Source organism: Salmo trutta, chromosome 15 (genome assembly GCF_901001165.1).
Source record: "Salmo trutta chromosome 15, fSalTru1.1, whole genome shotgun sequence".
Lineage (NCBI taxonomy): Eukaryota > Metazoa > Chordata > Actinopteri > Salmoniformes > Salmonidae > Salmo > Salmo trutta.
In genome coordinates this window covers 58,090,441-58,105,852 of record NC_042971.1, presented here as the reverse complement: position 1 = coordinate 58,105,852, position 15,412 = coordinate 58,090,441, and the positions used below count along the sequence as shown (strand labels likewise).

At 40.4% G+C, this 15,412-nt stretch overlaps 1 protein-coding gene across 5 annotated transcripts in view; it reads right to left on the bottom strand.

The window, feature by feature from the left end:
• Positions 1 to 4,269: 4,269 nt before the first annotated feature.
• LOC115149443 (zinc finger protein 462) overlaps positions 4,270 to 15,412 on the bottom strand; it is a 70,729-nt gene continuing 59,586 nt past the window's right edge. For all 5 annotated transcript variants that reach the window (XM_029692301.1, XM_029692304.1, XM_029692305.1 and 2 more), the window contains 6 exons: positions 12,414 to 12,672; positions 11,984 to 12,120; positions 11,336 to 11,559; positions 10,070 to 10,271; positions 9,709 to 9,838; positions 4,270 to 4,627 (listed from right to left, as the gene is read on the bottom strand). In XM_029692301.1, the coding sequence (XP_029548161.1) occupies positions 4,399 to 4,627; positions 9,709 to 9,838; positions 10,070 to 10,271; positions 11,336 to 11,559; positions 11,984 to 12,120; positions 12,414 to 12,672 (1,181 nt within the window). In that variant the 3' untranslated portion in view covers positions 4,270 to 4,398. The remainder of the gene's footprint in view (positions 4,628 to 9,708; positions 9,839 to 10,069; positions 10,272 to 11,335; positions 11,560 to 11,983; positions 12,121 to 12,413; positions 12,673 to 15,412) is intronic.

Below are 15,412 nucleotides of genomic sequence, written 5' to 3'. Positions count from 1 at the left end.
AGCAGTAGGAGGTTAAAGGGGGATCAGGGAGCAGTAGGAGGTTAAAGGGGGATCAGGGAGCAGTAGGAGGTTAAAGGGGGATCAGGGAGCAGTAGGAGGTTAAAAGTGGGGACATAGAGTAGGTTATATATCTTTAAAGAACCCCTCGTTTGGAACTTCCATGAGGTCAAAGGTGCTTTGATACATACAGTGCCTTCAGAAAGTATTCACACCTCTTGACTATTTCCCACATCTTGTTGTGTTACAGCCTGAATTTAAAATGGATTAAATGTAGATTTTTTTTGTCAATTGCCAACACACAATACCGCATAATGTCAAAATGGAATTACAGTACTAGTCAAAAGTTTGGACACACCTACTCATTCAAGGGTTTTTCTTTATTTTTACTATTTTCTACATTGTAGAATAATAGTGAAGACATCAAAATTATGGAAATGACACATATGGAATCATGTAACCAAAAAAGTGTTAAACAATTCCAAATATATTTTATATTTGAGATTCTTCAAAGTAGCCACCATTTGCCTTGAAGACAGCTTTGCACACTCTTGGCATTCTCTCAACCAGCTTCATGAGGTAGTCACCTGGAATGCAATTCAATTAACAGGTGTGCCTTGTTAAAAGTTAATTTGTGGAATTTCATTCCTTAATGCGTTTGAACCAATCAGTTGTGTTGTGACAAGGTAGGGGTGGTATACAGAAGATATCCCATTTTGGTAAAAGGCCAAGTCCATATTATGGCAAGAACACCTCAAATAAGCAAAGAGAAATGACAGTCCATCTTTACTTTAAGACATGAAGGTCAGTCAATTCAGAAAATTTCAAGAACTTTGAAAGTTTCTTCAAGTGCAGTCGCAAAAACCATCAAGCGCTATGATGAAACTGGCTCTCATGAGGACCGCCACAGGAATGGACCCAGAGTTACCCAGAGTTACCTCTGCTGCAGAAGATAAGTTAATTTGAGTTACCAGCCTCAGAAATTGCAGCCCAAATATATGTGCTTAGTGGGACTATCATTTGTTTTTCAACAGGACAATGACCCAAAACACACCTCCAAGATGTGTAATGGCTATTTGACCAAGAAGGAGAGTGATGGAGTGCTGCATCAGATGACGTGGCCTCCACAATCACCCGACCTCAACTCAATTGAGATGGTTTGAGATGAGTTGGACCACAGAGTGAAGTAAAAGCAGCCAACAAGTGCTCAGTATATGTGGGAACTCCTTCAAGACTGTTGGAAAAGCATTCCAGGTGAAGCTGGTTGAGAGAATGCCAAGAGTGTGCAAAGCTGTCATCAATGCAAAGGGTGGCTTTGAAGAATCTAAAATATATTTTTATTTGATTAACAGTTTTTTGGTTACTACATGATTCCATATGTGTTATTTCCATAGTTTTGATGTCTTCACTATTATTCTACAATGTAGAAAATAGTCAAATAAAGAAAAACCCTTGAATGAGTATGTGTGTTCAAACTTTTGTCTGGTACTGTAGGTTTTTAGAAATTATTTGAAATTAATAAAAAATGTAAAGCTGAAATGTCTTGAGTCAACAACTATTCAACCCCTTTGTTATGGCAAGCATAAATAGGTTCATGTTACATAAAACGTTGCATGGACTCACTCTGTGTGCAATAATAGTGATTCATAGTAATAAACGTGATTTTTGAATGACTACCTCATCTATGTACCCCACACATACAATTATCTGTAAGGTCCCTCAGTTGAGCAGTGAATTTCAAACACAGATTCAACCAATGCCTTGCATAAAAGGGCACCTATTAGTAGATGGGTAAAAAAAAAGCAGACATTGAATATCCCTTTGAGCATGGTGAAGTTATTAATTACACTAATTACACCCAGTCACTACAAAGATAGAAGCGTCCTTCCTAACTCAGTTGCCGGAGAGGAAGGAAATCGCTCAGGGATTTCACCATGAGGCCAATGGTGACTTTAAAACAGTTACAGTGTTTAATGGCTGTGATAGGAGAAAACTTAGGATGGATCAACAACATTGTAGTTACTCCACAATATTAACATAATTACAGAGGGCAAAGAAGGAAGCCTGTACAGAATAAAAATGATCCAAAACATGCATCCTGTTTGCAATAAGGCACTAAAGTAAAAAAGCAAAAAATGTGGCAAAACAATTACCTTTTTTGTCCTAAATATAAACTGTTATGTTTGAGGCAAATCCAATACAACACATTACTGAGTACCACTCTCCATATTTTCAAGCATAGTGGTGGCTGCATCATGCTCTGGGTATGCTTGTAATCGTTAAGGACTGGGGAGTTTTTCAGGATAAAAAATAAATGGAATGGTGCTAAGCACAGGCAAAACCTTGTTCAGTCTGCATTCCACCAGATACTGGGAGATTAATTCACCTTTCAGCAGGACAATAACCTAAAACAAAAAGCCCCATCTAGACTGGAGTTGCTTACCGAGAAGTCTGTGAATGTTCCCGAGTGGCCGAGTTACAGTTTTGACTTAAATCTACCTAAAACTTTATGGAAAGACCTGAAAAGGGTTGTTTAGCAATGACCAACAACCAATTTGACAGAGCTTGAATGATTTTGAAAATAATAATGGGCAGATGTTGTACAATCCAGGTGTGCAAAGCTCTTAGAGACTTACCCAGAAAGACTGACAGCTGTACTCGCTGCCAAATGTGCTTGCATCTACAACAAATTGACTCAGGGGTGTAAATACTTACGGAAATGAGATATTTCTGTATTTAATTTTCAATAAATGTGCAAAAAAAAATCTAAAAACATGTTTTCACTTTCTCATTATTGGGTATTGTGTGTAGATGGATGACAAAAAAAATATAATTAATAAATTTAGAATTCAGGATGTAACACAACCAAATGTGGAATAAATCAAAGGGTATAAATACTTTCTGAAGGCACTGTATAGGCTTAAAAATGTAATTCTCCAATTTCAAACATGTTTTGGGGAAATGTCACCCACTCTTTCTTTAAACAAAATAAATATCTTAGTTCAGTAGACGTGAACTAGGACTTAAGCTGTGGAAACTGACGATTTGACCTGAATGTATGCTTTACAGTACCATTCACTATTGGTTACCAATATATTAACATCTATTCTATGGGACCAGTGACTAATTTTAAAGTTCAGCCATTTACATTTTTTGGGATGTAACACAAACGGTGATGTATATAAACCCTGGATTGCTGATGCTATGTATATTTTTTCAATTTTTATTTTTATGTTTAGCTCACATAATATAATAACAAAAATATGCATTAACATGTCTGTAATATACTGAACAAAAATATAAATGCAACATGTAAAGTGTTGGTCCCATGTTTCATGAACTGATATAAATGATATGTTCCAAATGCACAAAAGCTTATTTTTCTCAGATTTTTTTTTACATCCCTGTTAGTGAGCATTTCTCCTTTGCCAAGATAAACCATCCACTTGACAGGTGTGGCATATCAAGAAGCTGATTAAACAGCATGATCATTACACAGGTGCACCTTGTACTGGGGACAATAAAAGGCCACTCTAAAATGTGCAGTGTTGTCACACAACACAATGCCACAGATGTCTCAAGTTTTGAGGGAGCGTGCACTTGGCATGCTGACTGCAGGAATGTCCACCAGAGCTGTTGCCAGATGTCCACCAGAGCTGTTGCCAGAGAATGTTATGTTCATTTCTCTACCATAAGACGCCTACAAGGTTATTTTATAGAATTTGGCAGTACGTCCAACCAGTCTCACAACCGCAGACCACGTGTAACCACGCCAGCCCAGGACCTCCACATCCGGCTTCTTTACCTGCGGGAGCATCTGAGACCAGCCAACTGGACAGCTAATGAAGCTGAGGAGTAATGTAATAAAGACCTTTTGTTGTGAAAAACTAATTCTGATTGGCTGGGTCTGGCTCGCAAGTGGGGCCTAATTTATTTATTTAAAATGACTGATTTCCTTATATGAAGTGTAACTCAGTACAATCGTTGAAATTGTTGCATGTTGCATTTATATTTTTGTTCAGTATAGAATAAACGTGGCAAAAACAAATGTAGACTTTATAAATGCATTTCTATAGCTTCCAAAATATTTTTTCAACGGTGGGGGAGTTCCAAGATGGAGGTACGGCGGCTTCAAAACAGCGCTCCCTGTCAGTCATCTAGTGTATATATAAATCATTGAACACAACCTATTGTTTCCAATATGTTACACTTAAAAGCTAACAATGCTCCAAAAGGTGACAATTCCTTTGACTTTGTTTTTTATGTTTACATATTTTTTTTTTTTTTTGCAGCCTATTTTTGATACCCAACCCAACATCAATATCCATACAACCTAATGTTATGGTCTCTAGCACAGTGACTACAATGTTAGGCCACAGTTCACTTCTCTTCCATCTCTTCCTATAGGTCATTTTTGGTCTCAAGTATTTCTTTGTCTTCCTCATTCTGATTTTTACTACTCTGTGATAGGTCAGAGGCATATCCTCTCTCCACCTCCATGCCGTTGCTGGATAGGTCCATCCCTCTATCGGTCATTGTCACGTCATCCAACGAGCCAATAAGCAGCTGAGCTGAGGTGTCTATTGCTGGAGTGGTGCTAGTGTCTGTTGTTCTGCTGTTGGTAACAGTCCTGCATGGGGATGAGAGGGTGAAAGGTCAGTGTCCATCACCATAGGAACATACTGGGGGAAAACATGCCGAAGGAAGAGGCTGAGAGGGAGGGAAAGAAGTAGGAATGGAGAGAGAGATGGGACAGGGAAAGGAGAAGAGAGGGATGCAAGATCCCAGTAAACAAAATTACGTTGAAAATATGTCTTTTAGACATCTAGTTGCTGAATCAAAGTTGAAAAATATGTATTTTCCGGACGTTGAAAATATATATTCAACAGGGCATTGAAATCGGGTGCATTTCAGGTGCGGAATGAAAGGTGAAAATACATATTCTACAGGGCATTGAAAAGACTTCAATCACAGACATTGAAAATATGTTAATTACAGATGTTTAATACTTATTTTTTCAGTCATTGATTCTATGGCCAACTTTCATTTGCATATACACTACCGTTCAAACATTTGGGGTCACTTAGAAATGTCCTTGTTTTTGAAAGAAAAGCACCCTTTTTGTCCATTAAATTAACATCAAATTGATCTGAAATACAGTGTAGACATTGTTAATGTTGTAAATGACTATTGTAGCTGTAAACGGCTGATTTGTAATGGAATATATACATAGGCGTACAGAGCCCCATTATAAGCAACCATCACTCCTGTGTTCCAATGGTAATCCAAGTTTATAATTTTTAAAAGGCTAATTGATCATTAGAAAACCCTTTTGCAATTATGTTAGCACAGCTGAAAACTGTTGTTCTGATTAAAGAAGCAATAAAACAAACCTTCTTTAGACTAGTTGAGTATCTGGAGCATCAGCAAGCTCAAAATGGCCAGAAACAAAGAACTTTCTTCTGAAACTCGTCAGTCTATTCTTGTTCTGAGAAATGAAGGCTATTCCATGTGAAAAATTGCCAAGAAACTGAAGATCTCGTACAACGCTGTGTACTACTCCCTTCACAGAACAGCACAAACTGGCTCTAACCAGAATAGAAAGAGGATTGGGAGGCCCCGGGGCACAACTGAGCAAGAGGACAAGTACATTAGTGTCTAGTTTGAGAAACAGGCAGCTTCATTAAATATTACCCGCAAAACACCAGTCTCAACGTCAACAGTGAAGAGGCGACTCCGGGATGCTGGCCTTCTAGACAGAATTCCTCTGTCCAGTGTCTGTGTTCTTTTGCCCATCTTTTCTTTTTATTGGCCAGTCTGAGATATGGCTTTTTTCTTTGCAACTCTGCAAAGAACACAGACACTGTGTTTTCTGATCAATTTGATGTTATTTTAATGGGCAAAATTGTAGCTTTTTTTTCAAAAACAAGGACATTTCTAAGTGACCCCAAACGTTTGAACGGTAGTGTACATTCTCAATGAAATATGCATTATATCACAACATTTTTCAAGCCTCTTTATTATATGAAAAAGGAACTCAAGATTGAAACAGAATATTTATTCTGTCACATGCACTTATTTATGTGAGCTTTTTCAAAAGCTTTAAAATGTGCTATTCTTGCTATGACTGTGATATTTTGTGGTTTATCTACTTAAGTTGAATGCACTGACTGTAAGTCGCTCTGGATAAGAGCGTCTGCTGAATGACCAAAATGTAAATGTAAAAACAAACACTTGCAAAGCATGCCGGGTATTATTCTAACGAGCCCCGCCTCAAACAAGTACATATTTGGTCAGTATGGACCAGATCCAAATCTGAACAAATCATAGACGTCTATGCTATGTTTCATCAATTTGAACATCGCTGTACAGTACAGCACAGTTTAGCACAGTACAGTATGGTACAGTACAGTAAACTTTAATTCAGAAGAGTACAGTACAGTAGAGTTTAATTCGATAGAGTAGAGTACATTAAGAGTAAAGTAGGGTACAATACAGTAGAGAGGGTGGGGTAAGCTGAACCAAAGGGGTAAGTTGAGCAACCCTTGTTTCTAGGAAACCATACATAAAATGAATAAGGTCATCCTTTCATTTAGTCTGTGAAGGAAGAAACCACATGGAAAAAGTGGTAAGCAAGTTGCGTAAAAACAATAGGTTTTATGATGCTTGTATCTAAACCAAATTAGATAATGTAAAGATTGTTCTATACATCAGTTGGGATCTCTATAAGCTTCAATATAAGGTCATAAAACTGGCATGAAAGTGCTTCATTGTAGCTGTGTGGGCTAATAGTCAAAATGTTTGCCTTGGGGTAAGTTGAGCCAATGGCCATGGGGTAAGTTGAGCCAATGGCCATGGGGTAAGTTGAGCCAATGGCCATGGGGTAAGTTGAGCCAATGGCCATGGGGTAAGTTGAGCCAATGGCCATGGGGTAAGTTGAGCCAATGGCCATGGGGTAAGTTGAGCCAAATGGTTGAGCCAATGGCCATGGGGTAAGTTGAGCCAATGGCAAGTTGAGCAAATTCAAGTGTTTTCTTCCCAAGCGTAATGCAAGGCATTATCACTGGGATATATTGGCCAAGGTTGTGTTTACAAAAGTACAAGTACAAGTGTTTGTTATTTGTTCAAAGATGCTTAAAATGATTAAAACACCAGAAAAGTGATTGTGTTGAATTGTGTTTGGGAAAAAATCTAGACATTGTTTTAACAAGGTAGTGGTAATATTTCATTCAGTACATAAATGAGTAGGCGCCTTAACTTACCCTGTCCTGCGACTCAACTTACCCCATACCCCCTTTTTTTGACAAACTATGTTTTCAAAACAGTAATGTTTACAAGAATTCAGATTTTTTTCCAGGGATACACAACATCCTGAAATATGTGTAGATATCTTTATTAGAAAGAATACTATATTTCCCTTGATGAAGTGATGCTGATTGTAAAAAATGGCTCAACCTACCCCACTCTCCCCTTCACTCTACTTTATTGTACTGTACTATACTATACTTTTCTGTACTGTACTGTGTACTGTATTGTACTATACTTTTCTATACTGTACTGTGTACTGTACTAAGCTGTGCCATACTGTACTGTGTACTGTACTGTACTTTACGCTGCTGTGCTCTACTGTACTGTGTACTGCACTGTAATGTACTGTACTCTGCTGTGCTCTACTGTACTGTGTACTGTATTGTACTGTACTCTGCTGTGCTCTACTGTACGGTGTACTGTACTCTGCTGTGCTCTACTGTACTGTGTGCTGTGCTCTACTGTACTGTGTACTGTACTTTGCTGTGCTCTACTGTACTGTGTACTGCACTATATATTTTTTTTACTGTACTGTGTACCAATGCTAGGTAAAGCCCCGCCTTATCTCAGCTCACTGGTCACCATAGCAGCACCCACTCGTAACACGCGCTCCAGCAGGTGTATTTCACTGGTCACCCCCAAAGCCAATTCCTCCTTTGGTCGTCTCTCCTTTCAGTTCTCTGCTGACAATGACTGGAACGAACTACAAAAATCACTGAAGCTGGAGACTCATATCTCCCTCACTAGCTTTAAGCACCAGCTGTCAGAGCAGCTCACAGATCACTGCACCTGTACATAGCCCATCTGTAAACAGCCCATCTATCTACCTACCTCATCCCCACACTGTATGTATTTATTTATCTTGCTCCTTTGCACCCCAGTATCTCTACTTGCACATTCATCTTCTGCACATCTACCATTCCAGTGTTTAATTGCTATATTGTAATTACTTCGCCACCATGGCCTATTTATTGCCTTAACTTACGTCATTTACACTCACTGTATATAGAGTTTTTGTTTTCTTTTGTTCTACTGTATTATTGACTGTATGTTTTGTTTATTCCATGTGTAACTCTGTGTTGTTGTATGTGTCGAATTGCTATGCTTTATCTTGGCCAGGTCGCAGTTGTAAATGAGAACTTGTTCTCAAATAACCTACCTGGTTAAATAAAGGTGAAAAATCAAGAAAGAAAAAAAAGTATGTACTAAGCTGTCCCATACTGTACTGTACTGTACTCTGCTGTGCTCTACTGTACTGTATTGTACTGTACTCTGCTGTGCTCTACTGTACTCTACTCTGCTGTGCTCTACTGTGTACTGTACTGTGTTGTACTATACTCTGCTGTGCTCTACTGTACTGTGTACTGTACTGTATTGTATTGTACTCTACTCTACTGTGCTTTACTGTATTGTACTCCACTGTGCTTTACTGTACTGTGAACTGTACTGGACTCTGCTGTGCTCTACTGTACTGTGTACTGCACTCTATTGTACTCTACTCTGCTGTACTCTACTGTACTATATTGTACTGTACGCTGCTGTACTGTACTCTGCTGTGCTCTACTGTACACTGTACTGTATTGTACTGTACTCTGCTGTGCTCTACTGTACTGTGTACTGTACTGTACTCTACTGTACTGTACTGTAATGTACTGTACTGTGTACTGTAATGTACTCTACTCTGCTGTACTCTACTGTACTGTGTAATGTACTCTGCTGTGCTCTACTGTACTGTGTGCTGCAATGTATTGTACTCTACTCTGCTGTACTCTATGGTACTATACTGTACTATACTGTACTGTACTCTGCTGTACTCTGCTGTGCTCTACTGTACTATATTGTACTGTACTCTGCTGTGCTCTACTGTACTGTGTACTGCAATGTATTGTACTCTACTCTGCTGTACTCTGCTGTGCTCTACTGTACTGTGTACTGTACTCTACTCTACTGTGTACTGTACTATATTGTACTCTGCTGTGCTCTACTGTACTGTGTACTGTACTCTACTGTGTACTGTACTATATTGTACTGTACTCTGCTGTATTGTACTGTACTCCGCTGTGCTTTACTCTACTATATTGTACTGTACTCTCCAAACTTATGAAACATAGATGTCTATGATTGCTTTTTGGTCAGGACCAAATCTGAACCAATTATAGACGTCTACGTTTGGGCCAAATAAAGGCCAGACCGGACCAGTTCTGAATCAAACATAGACGCCTATGATTGGTTCAGATTTGGTCTGGTCCGGACTAAAAATCTACGTCCTTGGACATTAAAATCAAGGCCGGGCCAGACTGCACCAAAAAAGACGTTGCTGTCGGTAAATGCTTAGCGGGGGGGGAGGGGGGCACAGAACTAAACACTAATATAAGATATTATCATGTATCTCTATGGACTCACATTCCGTGTCGGAGGACGTGGCGTTCCCACTCTATGTTGTTGGTGAAGCAACGACCACAGAACTCACAGGGGAAACGCTTCTCAGCGGAGGCAGACACACTGCTGCTGCTAGGGGAAACCACAGGGACATCTGGGAGACAGACAGCGATCAGCACGATGAGGGGTTAATATCAAACATACAGCAAAGACAGATATAACATGCCCCCAGTCAAATCACATTACTGATCAGTGACAGGGCCAGTAACAGGGTTGTGTTCATTAGGGCACATGTAACAAAACGTTTTGAAACAGTCCCTCCCTGATTCAGTCAGTTTTCTTCTGTTTGGTGCCTAATGAACACAGCTCAAAGATTCTTGTTTACCTTTAGGAAAAGGCTTTTCTGCCACTCCCCCTTCCTCTTCCTCCTCTAGCTCTTCATCTCTACTCTCCTCTATCATCTCTTCTTCCATGACCGTTCCATCCTCCTCTCTCTCCTCTTCCTCCTCGGCGCTACTGCGAATCTCCTTTAAAGCATCCAGCTGATCCAGATTGACCCGCCCCATCGACTCAAAGTTACGGATCACCTGATCAACAAGAGAAAGACAGAGGTATCATCAGTATGTTCTTACTGCTGTCAAGTTGTTTACTTGTCTCCTCTTAAACCCAGAAAAATGTCCCCTCTGGGAGGAATTCAGCTTATTGGATTGACTTTATTACAATTAAATGTGACGTTTTTTTTGTTGCATCTATTCATGTTTAACAATACTGTAGAACACCATGATTCAACATGAAGCACAATTTCTATAATTTACGAGCACTACAAACCATGATTGATAGGTATCATGTCAGAAAATAATGATATAATTGGCTTTTAGTACAAACAATGAGTTGACGGAACAGAAGCTTCTTAGTCTTTCCTTGAAAAACAGCTAGTGTCGTCTGAGCCCTTTCAATTTCAATGTCACTTCAACCTCATGAAAGGCCACCTGCACTCGTTCAGCATCTCATGCATTATCTCCATTTAGGGACTATGGGAAATGAAACCTATTCTTTGTGATATGCACTCAGAATAGATAGCAGGATGTATATGTGTGGGATGTGAATCATCTTGCTTGGTTTACTTTGTGTGACTTCAGACCCTTTTTACCGATAAGCACATTTTATGTGATGGAGGTATAATAAATTCTATGATAAAGTACTGAAATAACTCTGGACTTATTAGTCACTGATATAAAATGCACTGAGACCTCTTGATGCCAAAACAGAATTGTATACAAGTTGGCACGATCTTGTGATTTTCTCAGGATAACATCCTTAGAGAACTGCCTATTTTAAAAAGCAAGTAGTTAATTTTGGATTTTTTTAAAGCCGACTCATCCCCAGGACACGTACAGCTGAATTAAAGATTGATGCGTAGGCTACCCCAAAGTAAAAAAAAAAAAAGATAAACAGGAAGAGCATGTGTCGAGGCAGGGCATGATGGGAGTTGGAGTTCAGACCACATCGTGGAGGGGTGTGTGCCACAGAGTGAAAACAAGACTATAGTATAATATCAACACACTTCCCATATTGACAGGATGAAGTCCCTTGCATATGTGCCAGCCAGACAGGCTGCATGATGGGAGTTGTAGTTCTGAGTCTGACTTACCTTGTGCTGGTCTCGGAGGTGTTCCTCCAGCTGGTAGCGCTGCTTGCTGTCGTAGTAACACAGCTGGCACTGATAGGGTTTCATCTCGTTATGCTTGGTGATGTGCAGCTGCAGGCTCTGGTCACTGGAGCAGGTGAAGGTGCACTTGTGGCAGCGGAACACCACGCCCGCCAGGTGGCGAGACAGCTTGGAGCGGGACACCTCCAGGGGTACCACGCGCTCCTCTGTGGGGGTGAGGGAGAGGGGGGAGAGAGAAAGAAAGAGATAATGACTACTGTGTAAACATTATAACACTTACAACTGTGAAGTCATATCTTAGCACAGGAGGATGGTGGGACCTGGAGAGGATGGGCTCCTGGTAATGACTGGGGCGGAATCAGTGGAATGCTATCAAATACATTAACCACATAGTTTCCATGTGTTTGATGCCATTCCATTTGCTCCATTCCAGCCATTATTATGAGCCGTCCTGTATCTTAGTAAGTGTAGCTAATCACTTTGGTTTGCGACAATACAGTGTAATGTCCCGGGACTCCGAGACTAGTACAGCTGTGACTTTAAGCTCAATAAGATCATAACATCTGGCACTAAGAGCTATTTCCCCCTGAATTGTCTTATTAATATTTGAGCAGATAAACTATGGCTTACCCCTGTGCAGGACGATGTGGTCGATCATACTGCTCTTGTATTTGGTGTGGTAGAGGCAGAGTGGACAGCGCAGGTCTTTGTGACCCTCCTCAAGAACCACAGTGTGTCCTGCTTCCACATGCATGGTGAATGCTGACCTGAGAGGAACCGAACAGATGCAGTGAGGCCCAACGGACAGAAGAAAACAACCAGCACAATCAGTTGCCAAGCAACCATCAGAAAACTCCCCCAAAAAGAAGAAAAATAAGACAATTTGTCTTTCCTTGATTCCTCATGTCCACTCTCCTCTCCATTTTGTCAACATGTATTTGAGAGGGTTCCGAGGCAAGGGACCTTGGATCCTCTCCTCCAATGCGGTTTAAGGAGTAAAAAGGACGTGAGGACTCAAGGAAAGACAAATTTGTTGTCACAGTATCATTCATTTGCTTACTTGGAGCAGGTGAAGAAGGAGCAGTCTTTGCACTTGAACAGCTTCTTCCCTCCGTGTCTGTCTCTGTAGTGGCGGCGCAGGCTCTGCATGTACCCCGAACTGAACTCACAGAACTCACAGGTCAGGATGCCATCCGGACGCGTGTCGGAGGTCGCGCCCTGGCCCGGGGCGGTGGGAGAGGTCACATGACTACGAGACGCTAGCTGATAGTGACTGAGCTGCTGCTGTACGTCCGCCGTCTCATGCAGGTACCCAGCGTCTAGAGTGCAGGAAGACACAGTGGGGGCTGAGTGTGTATATCGTATAATACACTACCATTCAGCAGACACTTTTATCCAAAATGACTCACAGCACAGTTACAGTACAATTAGTGATTTTATTTGTGTGTGATCCCTCCGGGAATTGAACCCACAATCGTGGCATTGCTAGTTTAACGCTAATGCCAACTAAGCCACACAGGATCATATGGATAAAAATCATGAAGAAATACTGCCTTACAGTAACTTCCTTTTTTATACTGTAGTAATCATCGACTAGTTATTAACAGAGAAAACACCCTGTCAGGAACTCAAACAGGCTGTGAGGATTCACCCAAAGAGTTCTAAAAGTAAACATTGCTTCAGAATCTGAATGGATCTGGAATGTGTTGGGTTTTACCTCTAGAATGCCAAGGGAACCCGGAATGGAAATCAAACCCACCACGGCTCTACACACTAAGAATGGGTTCCTCAAGGGTTCTTTGGGAAGAGTGATGGTTCTATGTGGAACCATAATGACTCAAAGAACACTTTGCGCCCTTCAATGGTTCCTTACAGTTCACAAAAGGGTTCTTTGCTCTTTTAGTGCTAATTAAAATGCAGGGGAAGTGGTTTACGCACAGCTCTTTTTGTGCAACCATGAGTGAGAGTGTCATTCCAGTTTATCTAATCTGTTGCGTTATGCCATAACATGTTATACATGACAGGTGGCAGTAACGGTGTTTTGTGAAAGAATCAAGTAAGGCCTTGTGTCAATTGAGAACTGTTGACTAAATCAGTGGTTCTCAATTTTCTCCTCAGCGACCCCCAGCCGCTACAGAGCTAGAACAGCTGATTCAACTTGTCAATTAACACAATAATGACACCCATGGAATTTTAACAATATGGCTAACCAGAATAAAAAACCCTGTATGATTCTTCAAAATGATCAATAAAGAACCTTTGAGATTGAGGAAGGTTCTTTATAGAACCACTCTCCATAAAGGTTCTGTAAAGAACTATTAAAAAGTGTTCTATGTAGGTGCTATAGTGGCAAGAAAAAAGTGTGTGAACCCTTTGGAATGACCTGGACTTCTGCATAAACTGGTCATACAATTTGATCTGATCTTCATCTAAGTCACAACAATAGACAAACACAGTCTACTTAAACTAATAACACACAAACAATAATACGTTTTCATGTCTTTATTGAACACACAGTGTAAACATTCACAGTGCAGGGTGTGAACCCTTGGATTTAATAACTGGCTGACCCTCCTTTGGCAGCAATAACCTCAACCAAACGTTTTCTGTAGTTGTGGATCAGACCTGCACAACAGTCAGGAGGAATTTTGGACCATTCCTCTTTACAAAACTGTTTCAGTTCAGCAATATTCTTGTGATGTCTGGTGTGAACTGCTCTCTCGAGGTCATGCCACAGCATCTCAATTGGGTTGAGGTCAGGACTCTGACTGGGCCACTCCAGAAGGCGTATTTTCTTCTGTTGAAGCCATTCTGTTGTTGATTTACTTCTGTGTTTTGGGTCGTTGTCCTGTTGCATCACCCAACTTCTGTTGAGCTTTAGTTGGTGGACAGATAGCCTTACATTCTCCTGCAAAATGTGTTGATAAACTTGGGAATTCATTTTCCCGTCGATGATAGCAAGCTGTCCAGGCCCTGAGGCAGCAAAGCAGCCCCAAACCATGACGCTCCCTCCACCATACAGTTGGGATGAGGTTTTGATGTTGTTGTGCTGTGCCTTTTTTTCTCCAAACATAGTGTTGTGCGTTCCTTCCAAACAACTCAACTGTAGTTTCATCTGTCCACAGAATATTTTGCCAGCGCTACATCCAGATGCTCTTTTGTGAACTTCTGACGTGCAGCAATGTTTTTTTTTGGACAGCAGTGGCTTCTTCCGTGGTGTCCTCCCATGAACACCATTCTTGTTTAGTGTTTTACGGATCGTAGACTCGTCAACAGAGATGTTAGCATGGTCTAGAGAGTTCTGTAAGTCTTTAGCTGACACTCTAGGATTCTAGGACTGCTCTTGCAGTCACCTTTGCAGGACGGCCACTCCTAGGGAGTGTAGCAACAGTGCTGAACTTTCTCCATTTATAGACAATTTGTTTTATCGTGGACTGATGAACATCAAGGCTTTTAGAGGTACTTTTGTAACCCTTTCCAGCTTTATGCAAGTCAACAATTGGGTCTTCTGAGATCTCTTTTGTTCGGGGCATGGTTCGCATCAGGCAATGCTTCTTGTGAATAGCAAACTCAAATGAGTGTTTTTATAGGGCAGGGCAGCTCTAACCAACATCCCCAATCTCATCTCAATGATTATACTCCAGGTTAGCTGACTCCTGACTCCAATTACGTTTTGGAGAAGTCATTAGCCTAGGGGTTCACATACTATTTCCAACCTACACTGTGAATGTTTAAATGATGTATTCAATATAGACAAGAAAAATACAATAATTTGTGTGTTATTAGTTTAAGCAGACTGTGTTTGTCTGTTGTTGTGACTTAGATGAAGATCAGATCAAATTTTATGACCAATGCAGAAATCCAGATAATTCCAAAGGGTTCACATACTTTTTCTTGCCACTGTATATAGAACTTTTTAATAATAGTTATTTCTAGAACCTTAGGAAAGGGTTCCATTTAGAACCTTATGAGCATGTTTCTTTACAGAATATTCAAAAAAGGTTCTATATAGCACCAAAAAGGGATCCTCTGTGGTAACAAGCCAAATAACTCTTATTT